This window comes from Dendronephthya gigantea, unplaced genomic scaffold (assembly GCF_004324835.1).
Source record: "Dendronephthya gigantea isolate DGI-Jeju-01 unplaced genomic scaffold, DenGig_1.0 000010F, whole genome shotgun sequence".
Taxonomy (NCBI): domain Eukaryota; kingdom Metazoa; phylum Cnidaria; class Anthozoa; order Malacalcyonacea; family Nephtheidae; genus Dendronephthya; species Dendronephthya gigantea.
Genome location: NW_021163020.1, coordinates 1,130,370 through 1,149,730, shown reverse-complemented (window position 1 = coordinate 1,149,730; position 19,361 = coordinate 1,130,370). Strand labels below are relative to the sequence as shown.

Below are 19,361 nucleotides of genomic sequence, written 5' to 3'. Positions count from 1 at the left end.
GTAATGATCAAGTTCCTAATATTTTCCCATTCAGCCTCGTACTTAGGCGCTTTAAAATAACTATAAATATAGGCACACTACAGACTTTTACTTAGATCAGTGGCTAAGCTGAGTGAGCACGCAGGGGATTATGGAATTACATTACTCTCACGATATTTTATCTTTCATGAAGTATAGCATGAAAAACTTTAAACATTATACCCAGCATGCATTGGCCACTGCGTCTGACACGTGGTCTGAAAGCGTGTCACGTGAACAATTATTTATTTCGTTTGAAATTATGGCGGAAGAGCGATCACTTCGAGAAGTAAATATAAACTTACTTTCACGACTTCATGTCGCTCAAAAAGCTATTTGGAAGGATATGAACTCTATAAGGGCAAACCGCCAATCTTTTGTCGTCGATCAGCCATCGAAAAAGTCAGTTTTTCAAGGTTTTGGCCCCAACAGATCGCCAGTAATTTTGCACAGTCGAAGGAAGGCATTTTCGGAACTATCGACCAAAATAACACCTAGAAAGAAAAGTGAGAAAGGCAGTGCACAAAATCGATTATTGGCCGATGGAAATAAATGCTTGAACTCAATTCTAAGGACTCCGAAGTCAGAAACTAAACGCCAGATCCAGGTAAAAACGTCTGCATTAAAGAATTCAGAATTGCAATGAACAATATAAAATATTCAAATATAACTATGTTAAAATTGTCAATTTGATCGTGATCACTTGTATAGCAATTTAATAACAATAACTTGTTCTGTTTTTCCCACCAATGATTGGTGCCAATCAAGAATGGGGATTCATTGGCATGTTGGGATATTAGGCTAGGAATGATGTGTGACCAGTGGCTCTTTTATCTACTTGCGGCTAAAGAAAGGAATCCAGTCTGGCTGTGACGACTGCAGAAATTCTTGACAACAACACTAACTTTCAGCCCGGGCTGAAGTTTCAGTCCAGTTATATATAATTAGCCTGCTGAAACTCAGCCTGAGCTAAAAACACTTCATGTAATCAGCCCATTACTGTTCTCTTTCAAAAGACCTTTTCTTGGTAATAATTATCTAGAGAGGTGAAGGTCGGCACCATGTTACATTCCAACAATCAACTCCAACCTCTGGTGTGAAAAAATTAGAGCAATCTTTGCTTGGCTATGACTGGATTGCAGGCATGCTTGACAATGATTCCTTCATATCACAAAAAGATGACAGCTTTTTCAACGAACTGAAAGAATTTCGAAGAGTAAACAGAAGCGAATGTACTGGATCTTCTATTCTACAGTGAGTTCAACTATTTTTATTTATTGTCATCAAATTGTAAACAGAAAAAATGTATATAATGCAACTATTTTATATTATAGAAACGAAACAAATTCACCTCAATTTAAATATACACCACAAGGATTTCAAGAGGGAAATTACAACAAGTGTATGTTTATAATTATTGATTTGAAATTTTTTTTTCATCATTGTTCTTTAATGTATAAATATATCAACACCCAAACAGCATGAAAAAAGTCCAAATTCAAATATATTAATAGTGTTATAATGAATATTTAAGGTTCCGATGCTTATGTCCTCGACGATCGATTGTTTGCAGTTCCAATTCATGGCACAAATTCATACTGCTCTTTGTGCAAAACAAGAAAACCGGCAGAATATGAGAATCAGGATAGTTACGTCAGGATAAGTGTTCCAAGATCAACACTTCAGTCACCTCACAGAATCAAACCTCATCGCAGAAAGAGCTTTGATCCTACAGACACAGTTTCACTCTCGAAGGTATTACAAAGCAAAATTCCAAGAATCGGGATAGTTTTGTGGTTTGACTGCTAATACCTTCTTTCTGATACACAGAATTCTACATTACGGCCGGGAAATATTATACACAATTGCTATATTAGGTGTTTTGTATTTTAAATGTGATTGGTTCATTCGTAGTCACATGACTTTAAATAAATGCCATGTTTCTCGCCAGGGAAACACATTGAAAAATTGTTGCCCTCTTCTTTTCATAACAAAGTAAAGTGGGTTTCTTTTTTAAATCAAATTGTTGTGTAACATGTATGTTTTTGTTCCTATATAACAAAGCACTTAATGTCTTTGGAAAACGAAACTCACTATTTCCCTCGGGAGCATACATTAAGTGTATATTATTTCTTTTGTCCAGCATTGTCTGCTTGGATGGCAGTCTTCAAAACCATCAGTAATCCCCTCTCAGTCAGCGATGGATCTCAGAGCACACACGGGAATCTCAAAATTGGTATGTACAAAGTGCTTGCCAGTTGCCACGAACATGCAATGGCTTTTAAAACACAGTTTATGAATTCCTACTTGAATGTTTTGCATGCAGTCACTGTACTTAAATTGCGGCGAGACATAATTTTTCGAGCAATAATATTTTTTTAGCAGGTAAGTGCCAATAGTTTCAGCTCTTTTAAATTATATCATTTAGAATTTTTTAAACGTTCTCACAACTTAAACTGCATAGTATCAATTACCTAGTCTATAATTGTCATAATCAATTGCATAATCAATTATAATCAATTGCATGCGCAAGTATATTTCAATTAGAAAGTTGTTTCGTTTCTAAATTGGCATTTTGCTAAAGAGCTCACTGCTTACACCAAATTTCATTTAGAATTCTTTAAACTGGTCCAATTCATCATTAAAGACTTCGGAACCACTTCGTACTCATTCGGACTTACTTCACGATCACCCGTATGAAACCGCCCGTCGGAAGCCGATATCACAAATATAGACAAGAATTAAAATATATTTTTAAATCCAGTAAATCTATGAAAATAATACCTCTCTTTCTTTTTTTATTTACATTAAACCTTACTTTTTTATAAGACCTGTATAAATTAACACGCCGTTATAGCGCGTGTCTCTTTGAAAGCGGATCCTTTGCGATAATATAGATTTTATAACGAACATGCGGGCTTTTTATCCTGAGTGAAAATATAAATTTCATAACTAAAATGCAGGCTTGTTGCATACTTGTACAAAGCACAGAGTAAGAATACCTTATAACGGTACCATTTGCAAAAACTTAAATTATAACACGGTAGTCTCTTGTGTTTTGGACGAGCAATCCTTTGACGTGACAAACTCTGGAAGAGGCTTATTTTTCGTCTCTGGTAACAACAACGAAAGGAGTCCAGCAAGTATGGAGGCCGAACCGAAAACAACATAGGGAAAGGCAGTTGGTGTACCATCCTTGAAAAAATATCATTAATTAGAGAGAGAATGTTCTAGTTCAATTTTAGTTGCATCACAAGCTGAAGAAATAATATCTTACAACAATGAATGGCGCACAAATTCCTCCAATTCTTGAACACAAAGAGGCAAATCCCATGCCGTTGTTCCTGAAAACATTTTTAAATAAGATACAGGGATATATCTTGAAAGCTATGTTGGGATGATGATGCTTTATACTTTTGTATTTATTAATAATCGCACTGCAACTATGTTTTGAGGATTAGTTTGGGGTAATATACTTTGTGGACCTCATTCTGCACACTAGGGACGTATACAGAACACCATTTAACATAATTTTTACAACTTATATGGATATTTTAAAGTATTCACAATTGCAAAGTAATTATAGTAAATATAATTACCTGATAACAGTGGGGTAAAGCTCAGCAGTGTGGATGTACACTTGGTAAAAACATGCAGAAATTGTGAATTTTCCAACTAAAGACAATGTCATCACTAAGCCTTTGAGCTCTTTATCCTTTCCTACAAGGAACGGAGTATGACGTCACATGCGGAAGAAATATGTTACGCGAAATTTTATTGGCTCGGCAGCGAGTTGCATCCCTGTCGAACCAATCAGACCTCGTGTACCATCCCGTGTTTGGCGTTAAGAAAAACATCTATATCTTGCTTGCATGACGTACCTGTGAGAACAATTGGAAGGGTAGATAGTAACGCCACACCTCCGATTAGGAAATACAGCACCAGCGGAATACGTCTGCCTATTCTGTCAAAGAAATATGTACAAACGTTTAAGCCAGGAAATGTATAATAACTGCTATAACGAGGTTAAACTTCTCGCAGTTGAAAGAAAAGCCAATGAGCTGAAGACAGATTGCGTTTGGTATTTTTACCTGTTAACAAGGATTGTTGCCAAGAGATAGGCTGGAATCTCAACAAGGCCAGACAGAGCAAAATTTAGGTAGACATTACCAGCCAAGTCATCCACGTTAAAACTTAATCCGTAATATACCAAACTCGTCACCAGCCTAATTATATGGTATAAATAAAGTGTTGAAAACCGTTTTGTGAGTTTATATTGTTGAAGAATGTTTATGTAATGTTTGGTTAGAAAATGGTGTATTTGAACTAATGCGACTAAAAACAACTCCTACCAGGAAAAACCTTCAATGCAAGTTATCTTTCGTAAACGTTTTGTGCTGAACAAGTGGCCAATATGATAAGTCTTTTGGGAAGCGCTCTTTTCATGCGGGATGTCATCTGTGTGTATTTCTCTCGAAAGTTTCATCTTGTTCTGTTTTCCAATTTTCACCAAAATTTTATCAGCTTCATCGGTTCGACCGCGTGCGACCAACCATCTTGGGGATTCTGGCATCCACCTTGAAAAGAAACGTTCAAACAATGGATACTGGAATGGTTTTAAATCTATCTCTATATATCTCACAAACTATTCTTACCACCAATAGAGTATAAAAAGTACATTTGGAAGTGTAATAAGTAGATTAAAGTGTCTCCAGTTACGAAGAAGGTAACCAAGCAAGGCTTGCAGTGCAATGCCAACACCATATCCACCCTGCATCACGCCATTTGCCCAATTTCGTTGCTTTACGCCGACCATTTCTGTTGCCAGTAGAAATCCTACCATGAAGTTTCCTTAAATACATTGTATGAGAGATCCAGGTTAGATAACGAAAATACATTTGTGGCTCAATGATCGCACTGAAGATGATGATGAGATGATGATGATGATGATGATGATGATGATGATGATGATGATGATGATGATGATGATGACGACGACGACGATGTTCCTGATCATAATCATGATCAATCATGATCATGATCTATTTACCTCCACTGCAAATACCAATAGGCAGTCTCAAGATCATATACATATAGTAATCTGATGAAAACGTTGTCGCTAGGGAGCTGACAAATTGGATGAAAGCCGTGACGAAGAACACAACCCGTCTGCCATAGCGATCAGATATCCAGCCAAACATGTATGCGCCAAAAAACTTCCCAACGTAAAATATACTCTTTGTTAAAGGTATTTTGTACTTGTCCACTCCACACACATAATCCCACTACAATGTGAACATAAAGAGAAAGCCAGTTTAAGTCCCTTTTGCATTTACACATCAGAATCACAAATTTACTATTAGGTTACAAAAGGTGCGAGTTTGACGGTTTCACTTTTAAACAGTGCCGCCCTGAAAAATCAATTTTACTTGATAAAATCTCTATAAAATCAACTGCTTTATTTTAATTACGATCTAGCAATGCATAAATAAGCTATATACATCTTCATAGTTTTAAAGTTAGAACGCAAAAATGGCTAAATAAATTGTTATAATGATAAAATTCTACTTTTGAATGATTAAAAACAGGCCGAATCCGCGGCTAACTTCACAGTGGTTGTATTCAACAATCTTGAATCTCGTGCATGGTGTTTTGTTACATTAATTGTTCAAAAAAAAAACAACAATAGAGGACATTGCAAAAGAGCAGCCAATCATAGAACAATATTTTTATAATTGTGCATGACTGTATCAGGTGTTGCATTAATTGTTACACCACGGGACGTTGCAACAGAGGAGAAGCAAGCAACAATCATATTTCTCATTTTATAAAGTATTTATAACATTTGAAATTAAAAAATAGGAATGCGAAAGTTGATAGTTCGCTTGTGCACCAGCCAAATGTTCTCTGTTATAAAATGATATTGTGAAATGTGACAAAAGGTCGAGGAGATTAAGAATTTATTAAAAAAGTATTAAACAGTGTTGAGCTTCGATTCAAACTAAGGAATTCAAGAGCTTCGTTTGAAACCGTTTCCCTTCTGTGCGAAAATCATGCGCACACATTTATTTCTGATCAAATTTTCATCTTCACTGGGATATATTAGTAAAATACCTTGACAACTACTCTCGTTTCTTGTACTATGTATATAAAGACTACTTATATAAAGATTACTTTTATGTATATAAACATCATACTACCTCAGTTACAATGGACGTGTAATCAACATCATACCGAATGCTTGTGCAATTCGCATGACAACCAGTAATGTTGACGTTCGACGTACAAAGAACGGCTTCATCTTTTACTTTTGCGGCGGTGAAGAACGGGAGATATGAATACCATGCTTGCGTGATCGAACTCAAGAACAATAAAAACCACTGGATGTATTGGAAACGCGAGAATTCGCCAACCTGAAGCAAAATATCGTCAAACAACAAAACCATTGCAGTGGAAAGAGTAAATGCTGATTATGGTTACTTGAGTTATGATTTAAAAAAAGTTATTGCTTCTGAAATTGATTGAACACTTCAGAACCTGTCTGCACTCTCTCACACCAGTGTCAAATGCATATATTGCTATTTAAGGTCGATTAATTAATCTGTCATTTTATCGCATTGAACTCCGTTGCTGCCGAAGCAGCTGGAGCAGGATTACAAGATTGGCTGAATAGATTAGCCAAACATCTTGGGAACACAAGGTCAAAGCAAAGCAAATGGAAGCGTACGCGTGCCTGTGCTTAACCTCGTACCCAGGGTCTTTTCTCTTTTCTGGGGATGGCAATTCCGCTTGCGTCTGCTTGCCAGAAACTATAGAAATGAATGCGTTGTGCTTGTACAATTAACGGAGGCGAAGCGAGCCACCTAATTAGAAGGACGAATATTCATAAATTCGTTTCGTGATGTACATATGACCCTTTTTTCCACTTCCAAGACCAAGTTTGTGTGAAGACTGGAGTGTAAGAAACGTTTGTTTACAGACATGACTTGTAGATATCATTGTATAAAACAGGAATGCGAATACGTTTTTTTTTTAATTCTTATATTTACTCAAGTAATATTTCTTTCGTGTGCTAAACTGCGTGAGTAAACTAATATTCTCTTATCAGTTTGATTTCTTTGTCTTCTTAATCTGAAAACAAAACAAAACAAGCAACGTAACTCCAACCAGTTGTAGTTACAAGTATGGTGTATCCATGGAATGTATCTCTAGCTGTGTGTGTGTGTGTGTGTACGTTTGCAAAACTGGAATGGCTGCAGTTTTCTGATGTGAAAATCGCATTTCATTGGTAATAGGGCAGTAAAACATCATTCATATTATATTTACCTTAACAGGTACTGCAGGTTCGTTTGCAATTGTTTTTCACATACGTGTTGGAACGGCAAAGATTTCTCCAACTAGGACATCGGTTATCCTTATCAGTGCAACCACTGCCACCGCCACCGCCACAACGTCCGCATGTCTTTTTGCACTTGTCTTTCACATACTGGTTGCTATTGCAATAACTTTTCCATCCAGAACAACGTGTATCCGTATCTTGGCAACTGCCTGTAAGGTGTGCAACGTTTATGCTTTTGTGGGTTCGTCAGATCGATGACATAAGGTGAAAAGGTCTCTCTATTACCAATTTCAGATAAATGTTGATAGTTTCGGAGAAAAATTCAGCAACATAAATGTTCTCATCTTTGTGATCTAACACTCGTATTTTTTGGCCGATCTAGGCTTAGAAGGTTTGTCGAAATAGAAATCTGTTCTGCTGTATTGAATCAATTATATCTTTTGTTATTCTTTATGAAATTAGTGGACGTTTTGTGATTATGTTCAGCTCTGAGAACTAAAGCCCTGACCGCATAAATTTGAAACAGATATGAAGTATACTTATAGGAGAAATTGATTTTGTCAAATAGATTTGACAATTAGTTCCAGTGCTTTTCCGCCATTTCATATCACTTGGATCCATAAAAAGAAAAGAAAAACTTTACCAACCTCCACTTCCACCGCTTCCTCCACTTCCACCACTTCCTCTACCTGTACATAACGAAAATAGAAAAGTTGTGGAATATAAATGCTTGTATTAATAATTTGCCGGTTCACTTACCATATAAGGATTGTATTCCGCTGATGTCATCTTGATGCAGTTTCAAGCTTCCAGTGTAACTTGGCCACATTATTGCGCCTCTTACGTTGGAATGATGCAGACCAATAGCATGACCGATTTCGTGTATGGCCACAGACAGTAACTGAAGGCCTTGACCTCCGTGAACATAAAACTCGTCTTCGTCGAAATGGATGCGACCGTTCTCTGGGAAGTACGCATGTGCGAGGACCCCGCCACGACCATCGAATGGTGAATTGTCATTGTGGCTACGGCGGTAAAATCTGACGGGAAAAAACTTCAGATAGTTTAACAATATCGAGTAGTTTAATAATAACATTTAGAATAGAAACATACAAGAAAGCTTTTTTAGGCAAACTAAGGGTCGTCGTTACGTTTTACGTTCAAATTGATTTCAATCACTGTTAAGCCTGAAAACGTGCGGCACTATTTATTAAATCATGGCTAGGAGGCCCTAGCTTGCATGTGAAAGAAAGGATGTTGTTACATGTGCCAATGCTATTTGAGACTCACCCAATGGTGAAATCACTTCTTCCTGATGTCTCGCTGAACCTAAGCGGCGTGACTCTACTCCAGTGATTGAATGCTTCCTTTATAATACTTCTCACTTTATCCCGATGTAAATCCTCTCCGTGATTCAGAAAACGATACGTTAAGGTGGTACGTCGCCATTTGCTTCCAGTTTTGTAACGACGAATGCGATCTCCCGCCTCGTCCACGTCAGCGTTACCACAACGAGGCTTCTTCATTTCTTTTACGGTGTCTTCGTCAAGTTCTCCAGTTTGTTCGAGATGCATGAATTTTTGGTAGCGCTTGATGGCCGTTCTTGCATCGTGATTTCCGGAGCGACTCAGAGACAGGTAGCCAAATTTCGTCAGGAATGACTGCATGGGAAGAAATATTGGGAAAATATTATTGGACTTTAATTGAGGAAATTTAATTGGACTGAAATTGAGGAAATTATTAGTTTGGACGATACATGGTAAAAGTTCATAGGCACACTTGTGCAGATCATAACCAAGATTGTTTTGGTCAAAACAAAGAAACTGGAAATTCTCCTACCGCAGCATTGACTTTCTCTTCTTTCTCGTCGGCGTAAGCTGCAATTACGGTAGCCAAAAGACACAAGATCACTTTATACTCCATGATGTTAGACCAGGCTTGTCAACATGCATACAGTGAATGAGATTCCCGTTGGTGACGATGTGCCGTTTATATTGGCTCATTTAACCCTATTGTTGGAACAGCTCTGTTTGTATCACACCACCTGCATTTGCGTTTCAAATACAACCTCTGGCCCAGTTGTGTCGTGATTTGTTTGTTAGAACTATTTGTATGTTGAAGTAACCTCAGCTGTTGCTATATGTACATAATCCGGACAAATTGTGGACACACAATTGCGGTGCATTTGTGAATACTTTATTGCGCATTATCAGGTATAATCGTTTATGCTTGTGGCTACCATCTATACCAGCAGCCTATACCGTGCCAACACTGCTTAATTCTGCCTAAACCATTGACCTGTACTAGATAGGTGAGTGGCTTAAACCATTGTTATGTTTAGAATACCGATAAAGTTGATTAATGCCTGAACGCAACGTAATTAGGTCTGCCTGCATGGCTGGGAAATTTTGGTATAAAATATGTATAAAATATTGTTATTTATAATAAATGTTAAAATTTATATAAAATTTATATAAATGAATAAATTTATTGCTCTGCTAATTCCCGTGGTATTGAGCACTATAGTTTATAAAATATTTTTATATATGTGAATAAAATTTGAACTTAATTTATTTATATAATGTGTAAAAGCCAGATGATAACGTTCTTGACACAACCGGCCCTAGTACATTCCTCGCATGATTGAAATTTAATTAATATTTGTTGTTCAATAATTATCGAAGGTTTCGAAAGTCGAACACATTTATTGATTATTATTTTGGGTTATTTTTTAATTACACGCGCGCACTCAGCTGTCAGCTGATCGTGATGAAAATGGCGTGTGCGTTAATGCATTTTCACCTGAGAAAACAATACATATTGTCATTGATCAACTTTGGTTAATTTACATATAGTCATTTTATTCTAGAATGTATCTTAATCTAGCTGTATATAGGACCTTTCTTTTTCGGAACCCTTTATATTTGTTCAAATTTTAAAAATTGTTGAGAACTTTTTTTGATGATGATGGATGTACAAATAAAAAGATGAATTAATACGCTGTCCTACCACTTTTAAATCAACATCAGTTTTTTTCATAACAATTCGAGCCTCAGAAGTATGCATGTTTTTCATCCATGCTGTGCATTAGTATGTCGGTGTTTTTATGTATGTATTGAAAAAAAAAATATATATATATTATATATATATATATATATATATATATATATATATATATATATATATATATATATGTTGAAAGAATTTGCAGATTGGAAGATTGGATATTTATATCTATACAAAAATACATTTCGACTAAATCATTGAACACTACATAAAAAACAATAATATATCTTGAAACCTATCATCAATCGGAGTCGATGAATCCTACACTGTTCCTATTATACCATGGGCCGGTTGTACGAAGGTTTGATAGCGCTATCCACCGGATAGTGACTCTTTAAACCGTTCTAAAAATGCTCGAAAAGCGTTCAAATTTCAGTTTTGGAACCAACATTTGTTAAAGAGGATCTTCGATTCCTATAGGAGTGCTAAGATTTAATCAAAGTTCTGCCCGGCGATTTTAAAGCGATTGAAAACCCACTATCCGGCTTTCATTCCTAGCTCCTACACCACATGCAGTGAAGTCCTGTATGTTCGCACTCCACATCATACTGCTGTGTTGGCGTTTGAATGTCGTACAGTGGAGGATGTTGTGGTACATTACAGTATAGTGCTGTATTTAACGCTCGTATACAGTGCAGGACAGTATATAGTACAATGAAGTACAGTATAGTACAGTGTAAGAAGTTAAGTACAATGTTGTACAACACAGTGCATCAAATCAATTATCAATGTTCTGCTTTCATATTTTATTTTATAATGCAATTATAATTGTATGTATATAATAATGACGTATATAGCTTTATCGAAGTGATGTTTCTAACATCGAAATAAGTTACTCTAAAAATATTGTTCTTCTACAGTTTGTTTATATCAATTGAGCTGTTTATCGTCGTAATCCTCAAATGCCCATCGTTGACCTCTATTATTCCTTAGCCTCTCCCACCGACCTGGTTCATCCACACGCACTCGCCTTGTGTCAAACTCAACATCGTCCGAGAAGATATCAACATTATCATTGGCTTCGTTTCTTCTGTTCGTTTTTCTGAACACGTTTGTCTGAAAGAAAAATAGGTCTATTAATGTTGTTATGTCAGGGTTTACTCGCATATTTCTAATACCATTCACCGATGTGCATTTGAAATCGGTTCCATATATCACAGCAGGGTAAACATGCATTTAGCTTCACTTTCAAAGCAAATTGTTAAAGCAACTAATTAAATTTTAACATGTATCTCTCAGATCTCTCACATTAATTTCTAACAATTTCATTTGCTAGAACTAGAAGCAACTGCATATTTCAGATATAACTAAATGCATCTCAAACCGAAATTAGTTACAGATTTTATAGCATTTTATATCATTTTACATATCAAGAATTCAGAACGGCATTGTAAAATTAACACATCAGTTTTTGGAAAAGCGATGCTTAACAATTTTAGTGATTGTGCATGCACTCATTGTTCTAGATCATGTTTACATTTTTAATTAGCGGTCACCGGGGGAGAGTGGGCTCTACACTAAAGATAAGGAAATCTATGCATACATGCAATTAAACCAATGCAATATCAGCGCTCTGAGAGGAATTAGAAAGAGGATGTGTGGGAAGTTTCAATTTTCTGTTAAAAATAAACTTCAAACTGATGCCAAGATGTCTTTATTTGGAGATGGTTCCTCAAACTTTCAGTTGTTTTCAAATATGTCTAGTCATGAATACATGCAATTCTTGATATCATCTCTGTTTGATATATAGCAATCCCCGCGTATGTAATTAGATTGTTTATATATAGTCAGTAAAAACGGAAGTCTATATAAGAGGAAAAATATACCTATATACGAATATTCAAGCATCTAGGAATGTTTGGGGAGGTGTAATTTGCTTTCAGTAAAAACGTTTCCGACGGTAAAAAAAATCATCGTGAAAAAGTATCGTGAAGTATTTTTACAATTATGCCGGCGCGGCAAATTATGATGTATCAAAATGATTACACTGACTGTTGTATTTAAGATATTTACCCATCATTACATGCAGTATAGCCGGTTATTTTACCAGCTTTGGCGTTAATCTAATACTCGACAATAATTCTAAGTTCAGAAGTGTTAATCTGTAATCGTCGTCGATCAAAAAGGATTACAATGAAGAACCCTTGGGGTCAAACATCTCAAAATTCGTAATACGTATATCATATCTGATAAGGTCAATATTGTTGCTGACACAAACAAGAATGACAATAAGTGACGGAAACAAGAGAATATGAATAAGTTTAAATTTACCTTCCTGATGACAATGTATCTATACTAGGTGGTAAATATAAAGCTAAATATTTGAAAATAGTTTGAGTCTAGTGATGAGGAATGGTATATGGTGAAAGTCTCATGTCTGAAAATGCTTAATCTTGATTATTAACATTGCGAAACTGAGGCCGTTCGCGTGTGTATATACGATCGATGGCTGTACTAAATGAAGGTATATACATAACATAAAATGTATTAACTAGCTTTATTGATGTACAACCCCGCTTGTATCTAAAATGGCAGGCACTAAAAACTTATATCAATTTTCAACGGAGTTGTTTTCATCGACGAAATCATAGTAATCTACGTTTGGCATACCATGTCCATGTGGTTTCTCTTCTTTTTACAAGAAATTGGTGCACATCGTTTCTGACCCAACGAACAATCACAAAATAGCATAAAAAGCATAGCAAAGACTGCAATAAACCGTACGTTCATCGTGATTTTACGGCACTCCTTTATCCTTGTGTTGTATGTTGAACGTGTATAGTCCTTAATGCTCAACACGGCGCAAGATTTTTTATATATATTTTGAAAATCTATTAATAATTTAGTGCGTTTAATGATTATGCTATTTTATCAGTTTAATCATAAAATGCTTTGCTTTGTTTCGCACTGCGGTTGTCTCAGTCAAACAGCGCGGCTGCACTTTAACATTACACAAAGACACGCATTATTAACCCACTACACCCATTCATCCGATCTGTTGATGTTGTCTTGAGAAGGTACCAGGTGAAGTGAAACAAGCGAACGCGTACGCCATTTTATCTCTCTGAATTCAAAAGCATTGGCCGTGAAGATTTAAGCCACGCATGGAAGCAATGATTTCTAGTCAGTTCATTTCTATCTCGTGTGTGGGACAGACAATTTTCCTGGTTGGCCGTTTACACGAACAGTATTCCTGGATCAAAAACAGGAACTTTAAATTCAGGTTCCTTCTCATGAAAAACTTGTCAATTTTTTGCTGTAAACATGCATGAGACTTGTTATGAAAGAATTGCTCTCGTTATTATGTTTGTTATATGTCAGACTTCCGTATAGTACTGTTTTAAGAGTGTTCTCTTGTACTGACGAATGTCAATTGAAATTCTCTCTTTGCTGATAGCTACTAATAAAACAAACAGTCCTTGGGAGTGATTAAAATTTTTATAGAAAGAAACTGAGATGGTCTGTCGGAAGTTACAATATACATGCATGCACAATCGTGGAATATGGCTTGTAATTTGGCTGATATATAAATCATTAGTTAACCGTCATACGACAGTTCAGGCATGTGTACAACCCACGCATGCGCATACTTTGAACCTTTTAACCAAGGGTTAGCTGGGTACAGTGGATATTCTAGCCGCTGTCGGGTCGCATGTTTGATTACCAACAAGTATAAAAAATCGAAATCACTTTGAAAGAATCTCTTTCAGTCTCTTGGAATCTGTGTCCAGTCAGCATAATTACTACCTGTGGCTTCTTATATTAAAGCAATCATATTAATAATTTATCATACCTTTTTATCAGTGCATGTGCAATAAATATAGAATGGTTTGTTTATGTTATAAAACGGCGGTGTATTCAACAAGGAAGCATCAGTACCACGTACGCGTCTCGATTGACGCCGGAAAGTTCATACGGGGGTTTGCACAATGATTATACCTTAATTATCAACTACAATCTCAGAATTATAATTTTTCACAATCATAAGTGCCCAATTTGTGTCCTTATTATAGTTAGCTTGAGGCAAAAGCTCTTTTTTTCTTCTGATCAACGCGTACACGCATGCTCTGTTACTATCTGTTTTGCATTGTTTCTGAACATTGCAAATGAACACTGCGTATATATAGATGTGAGAAATGTCAAATGTGTGATCTGAACCCAAAAGGTAATAATTTATGGTTAAATTTCATGGTAAAACTAGAAACAGTATACATTATAGAACAGTGTTTTTCTGCATGGCGATATTATTAGAATGATTTTCTGCATGTTTTTATACGAGCCTCGCACTTTGAAGCATTTTTATTATTAATTAAAAGTTACTGAATAATATGGGGGGTTATAGTTCAATCAACAGCATTATATACATTTACATCTATAAAGAAAGTTGTCTTATTACAATGAAAAGAAGAACGTGCATTCTCACATGTAGTGGGGGGAGGGAGGTGATAAAACTGATCAAAAAGAAAAAGAAAAATGGATCAGTTGTAATCACAAACAAGATTGTCGTAGAGAATATAGTTTCACGTGAGAATAATTGTTGTCGCGACATCTCATTTAAATATTTTAATGAGTTATCCAACCCACGTGAAGGTTCACTCTTCAACAAGGAAGTAAATAAAAGCGAAATAATTTTTGCAATTATATCAACTACTCGCAATTATTATATTTACCATTACTCCGCGTTATAACTATATACTAAATGAACAGTGTTTAACGAAACTGTATGCGGAGCGGAAACTGTTTTGATAATGAACTGAAAACAATTTGAGTGCTATTAAAAAGAATAAAGATAGTAAAGTTCATAGTTAGTATTCCTGTTGTTTGAGTAAGGATACTATTAGGCCATTTTATTATATTGGAGAACTTTTCATCGATATACATTTACACATGTATATTACATTAACACAAATTATATCTTTAAAAAAAGTACAAATGCTCGCTTTAGAACCTAGCGAGCGCTTTAGAACCTTAGACGTGATTAAAAATTTGGACGCGTTTGGCCAAATTCGTAAGAAATTTCAGACAATCCTCGGGCCCATCTGAGAATAATCCCGATGGCGATGAGAGGGTTTACCATGCGTACGGGAAACTGCCGATGATGATTACCGATGTAAAATTCTCTTTTCGCGAGTTGCACCCCGCTAATCGATAAGACATGTGGAGGGCTTTTGAGACCAGCGGAAGAAATCTCACGGAAGAAGAAACTTAATGGCCTATAGCTATATATCCTTTACAGCTTCCGGTTGCTGTGACAAAAACAGTGGCGGCAAGTCTCTGTCCCCATCTATGGTGAAAACTATTTTGCCATACACTTGGTTTACGTAATTCCCGGCTTCCCTTTAGACTTGGTTTTCTTTAAAACGACGCAGATGTTCTTGGGACAACATTCGCTTTATTCAGCGATGCACCGCTTGCTGCGAGGGAGGGGAATCTGAAATAGCACACAGAGATTCCATTTAAGATCTTCAAAACAACGATCATAGGTACTGATTTGTAGATTAGGCTTTGTTTCATAACACGGCAAATACAGTCTGGCTTTAGGAATATCGTGCAAGACATTTTGTTGATATGCCACGCGGCTTACCATCATAGATATGGATCGTGTGACATTTCCATCGTGATTTGCAAGGCAGATGTGTAGAAAGAAATTTCTGTGTTGCATACATTTTTAAACTTAAAATAAAGTGGGAATTTATTGATAAGCTGAAAACGATTTGAGATTTGTGGTTTATAATCATTGTCAGCTAAATTATAGAATACTGTATAGTTTCTACATAGCTTCTGATGTTCTTTATACGCTTATTGTTCGTCGTTTGTGTCTTCGCATATTTTGAAGTCTATTCAAGCATTTTCAAGTTATTGCATCCGCTAACCTTATCGTTCAAAAATAGCGACTTCAAATTCTTTCAAACTTTTAAAACACCGTAGGCAAAAATTAATTGATAATAAAACACTATATATGATCAAAGGAAACATCAAACTAAAGCTCGTGAAATCATTGAAAGCAAATTTAATAACATGTATTTTAATTACAAACCTGCATGTAGGAATGCACAATCAGATTGTATGTACTTGAATATCAAAATTGTGATAAACCTAATGCTTTACAGCAAGGATTAGCCTAATAAAATACATTCGTTTTAGATTTAAATATAGTTTGGCTCTTCTGTATAGCTTTAAAATGTTTTTCTACTAATGGCATGCAGCTATATAATTCGACAAAAACAAAACAAATTTAACTTTAACCGCTATCAATATATATTTCAATTATAGTATTCATAACATTGCTTGCGAAAAATCATATCTTTCTTTGCCATCGATGGCTCGTTTAGTCAACATCTGCGTCACATCTTCACTCCTCCTCACAATCCTCAATCTTTCAAACTCTTTAACAGGAGAAAAATATGAAGATTAGATGAAAAACCAGATTCTGCATGTATGCATGTAACTGTCAAAGATGTCCTTAAATATATTTGCCATAGAGCCTCTAAATACAGTATATATTTGTATGGAGGCATTAAACTTACTTTTGCTTTGGCACAAATAGCGACATGAGGACAATCTTTCTTGTAATAGTCAACTAAATATTCTGGTATGCAAGGTGGACACTCTAGGCTTCTTTTCCTCCTGGTGCAGACGGGGGTGGTGAGGCATTGTTTAAAGTCATCTGCTTTTCCCACTGGAATGCAACTTGGACAACCATTGCGTCTTTTTCTGCTGCAGATGGGTTGTGCACCAAGACAGTGGCTAAATTTATCTTTTTGATCTACTGGAATACAACTTGGACAACCACTGCGTTTTTTTCGATAACAGAGTGGAGTTCCTAGACACTGGGCTTTATAGGAATCAACTTTACTAAGTGGGATACATAACGGACATGAACTGACACTTCTTTTCTTTGGTGAACAGATTGCAACACCAGGACATGAGTCTTTGTACGTCTTTTGTAAGAAGATTGGTATGCAACGTGGACACTCAGGATCAGCGCTGTGTTTTGTTGTTACGCATGTAGGAGTGCCAACACACTTGGCTTGTTGCTATAGGAGCATAACAAATCCACAGTAAATTTTAATCGATGTTCTTTTTATGTGGAATTCTTACAAAGGGATTGAATTCTCATTATTCTTAATCTTTAATCGATGTCCTTATAGTGGTCATGTTTTACAATAGGGTAATTATAGTAATACACATTGTTTGTCAATGGATCCTAAGTGTTAATTGATACAACTACTGTAGCTCAAATTAGAGGAAGAAAAAGAAAACGAAAGGATATATCAATTAATACCTTGTATGCGGCAATTTCCATCAGCGGTATACAAAGTGGACATCCATTTGAAGCAACACTCCGTTTCATCTTGACACAAAAAGGCTTATGGCTGCATGTATCTTTGTAGTATTCTTGTTCATTGAACGGTATACAAGGTGGACAGGGATAGGCATCTCGCTTCCCTCTTATACAAATTCGAGTTGAAGGACATCTCATTATATAAAAATCAACTTCGGTTATTGGTATGCATGGTGGACAAGCACCTACGCTGCGCTTATTCTTGACACAGAGAGGGGTGTTTGGACAAGCTGCGTCGGCCACAGGAATGCAATTTCCGCAGTTCCGTTTCTCACCAGATGCGACTGTAGCGAAATACAGTATCGTTCCGATAATGTTCATAACGTTCATTCTAAAATGAAACAATATTTTTATCGATTTACTGATATTTTTTGTTTTTATTTGTCTATAACCGTTTACAAAAGACTGTATCGATCGTTTAAGGATTACAGTTGATATAATTAAAATCTGGGAACAACCATGAAGAGCGATGTATATAGATATACTATTACAGTAATCAAGGCAGCATAAAAGATATACGGTGGACCACACTAGGTCCAGAAAGATCGCCACATTTCATAATTACTTAGTTACTCGTGGTGAAAGGTTGTAAAAATTAGGCTGGTGGCAGCCAGATTATTTGTAGTTAATTAAAGTGGAAATCATCACCGGAGTGTGTTGGTATTTGTAAAATGGCAAACCAAACGTTATGCGTATCTAACCACACCTTAAATTCTTTGAAAATTTTTCAATCCCAAGAATTTAGCTGTGAAACGTGTTTCGGTAAAACGTAGTTGAAAGTTTTATATAAAGCCAGAAATAAAAGATCTGACATTACGCTGCCCAAACCATCCAAATATAATTATAACTATTGAAATGTTTTTTGTGCACCTAAATATTTCTTCAGTTATCTCATGTTTTGACAAGAAGTTTATCTTTTGATAGTCTCTCACAAAAAAGCGAAAATACATAAAATACTAAATATTTGCTGGACCGAAAAAACATGCAAAAACTTCGAGAGAAAGTTCAAATAAGTACACAAAGTGGTAGAAACGTTAAATACAAAATAAAATACAAAATACAAGAGTACAAAAACTATTATATATAGAATACCTTATACACTTCAAAGTTCCAAAACACGTATGAGTTCTCCAAGAAGTCTTCTGAGGTTTTCAAGTCTCTTCAAGGGATTTCGTGGCTGGTTTGATCTCGGCAAGAAATGATGCTGTTTTATACCGTGTGCATGGTGCACTACAGTTCCCGTAGATGTTCGTTTGTCACCAGCTGTGTGGACCACGACTCCGTTGTAACTTCCTGATTCAGTTATAGCTAGTTGTTGGTCTTTCATGACCTTGGCAAAGGAATCGGTAATGATCCCAACAACATCACAACAACTCTAATGAGCCGAGTTTTATTGGCACGGATTTACATCATTCACCTTATGGTTGCATTTCTTAATTGGCGAAGGGTGCTTTTTCGGACTTTTTACGATCTGCATGTACTTCCTGCATGCCAACGGTCTTCCCGGCTCAGTTACAGTTCCTTTTAGGTAATTAAGAAAACTTTTATGATTAGTTAATTTTGTTTGGAGAGGAAGCTATTTTGACCCATGCA

At 36.0% G+C, this 19,361-nt stretch overlaps 3 protein-coding genes across 3 annotated transcripts; 1 reads left to right on the top strand and 2 right to left on the bottom strand.

Moving 5' to 3' along the window:
- Positions 1-283: 283 nt before the first annotated feature.
- LOC114518194 (migration and invasion-inhibitory protein-like) lies at positions 284-2,832 on the top strand. The gene is made up of 6 exons (XM_028538137.1): positions 284-625; positions 1,061-1,272; positions 1,353-1,420; positions 1,553-1,773; positions 2,162-2,254; positions 2,633-2,832. The coding sequence occupies exons 1-6, from the start codon at positions 365-367 to the stop codon at positions 2,750-2,752; spliced, it is 975 nt and encodes a 324-aa protein (XP_028393938.1). The 5' UTR covers positions 284-364; the 3' UTR covers positions 2,753-2,832.
- Positions 2,759-6,642, bottom strand: LOC114518191 (organic cation transporter protein-like). Its single transcript, XM_028538135.1, has 9 exons — positions 6,219-6,642; positions 5,069-5,303; positions 4,674-4,869; positions 4,371-4,595; positions 4,110-4,244; positions 3,900-3,982; positions 3,618-3,738; positions 3,296-3,362; positions 2,759-3,213 (listed from the first exon to the last, which is right to left on the bottom strand). The coding sequence occupies exons 1-9, from the start codon at positions 6,462-6,464 to the stop codon at positions 3,052-3,054; spliced, it is 1,470 nt and encodes a 489-aa protein (XP_028393936.1). The 5' UTR covers positions 6,465-6,642; the 3' UTR covers positions 2,759-3,051.
- A 415-nt stretch (positions 6,643-7,057) lies between these two features.
- Positions 7,058-9,316, bottom strand: LOC114518193 (matrilysin-like). Its single transcript, XM_028538136.1, has 6 exons — positions 9,197-9,316; positions 8,648-9,018; positions 8,117-8,397; positions 8,005-8,046; positions 7,345-7,566; positions 7,058-7,149 (listed from the first exon to the last, which is right to left on the bottom strand). The coding sequence occupies exons 1-5, from the start codon at positions 9,278-9,280 to the stop codon at positions 7,346-7,348; spliced, it is 999 nt and encodes a 332-aa protein (XP_028393937.1). The 5' UTR covers positions 9,281-9,316; the 3' UTR covers positions 7,058-7,149; position 7,345.
- Between the last annotated feature and the right edge of the window lie 10,045 nt (positions 9,317-19,361).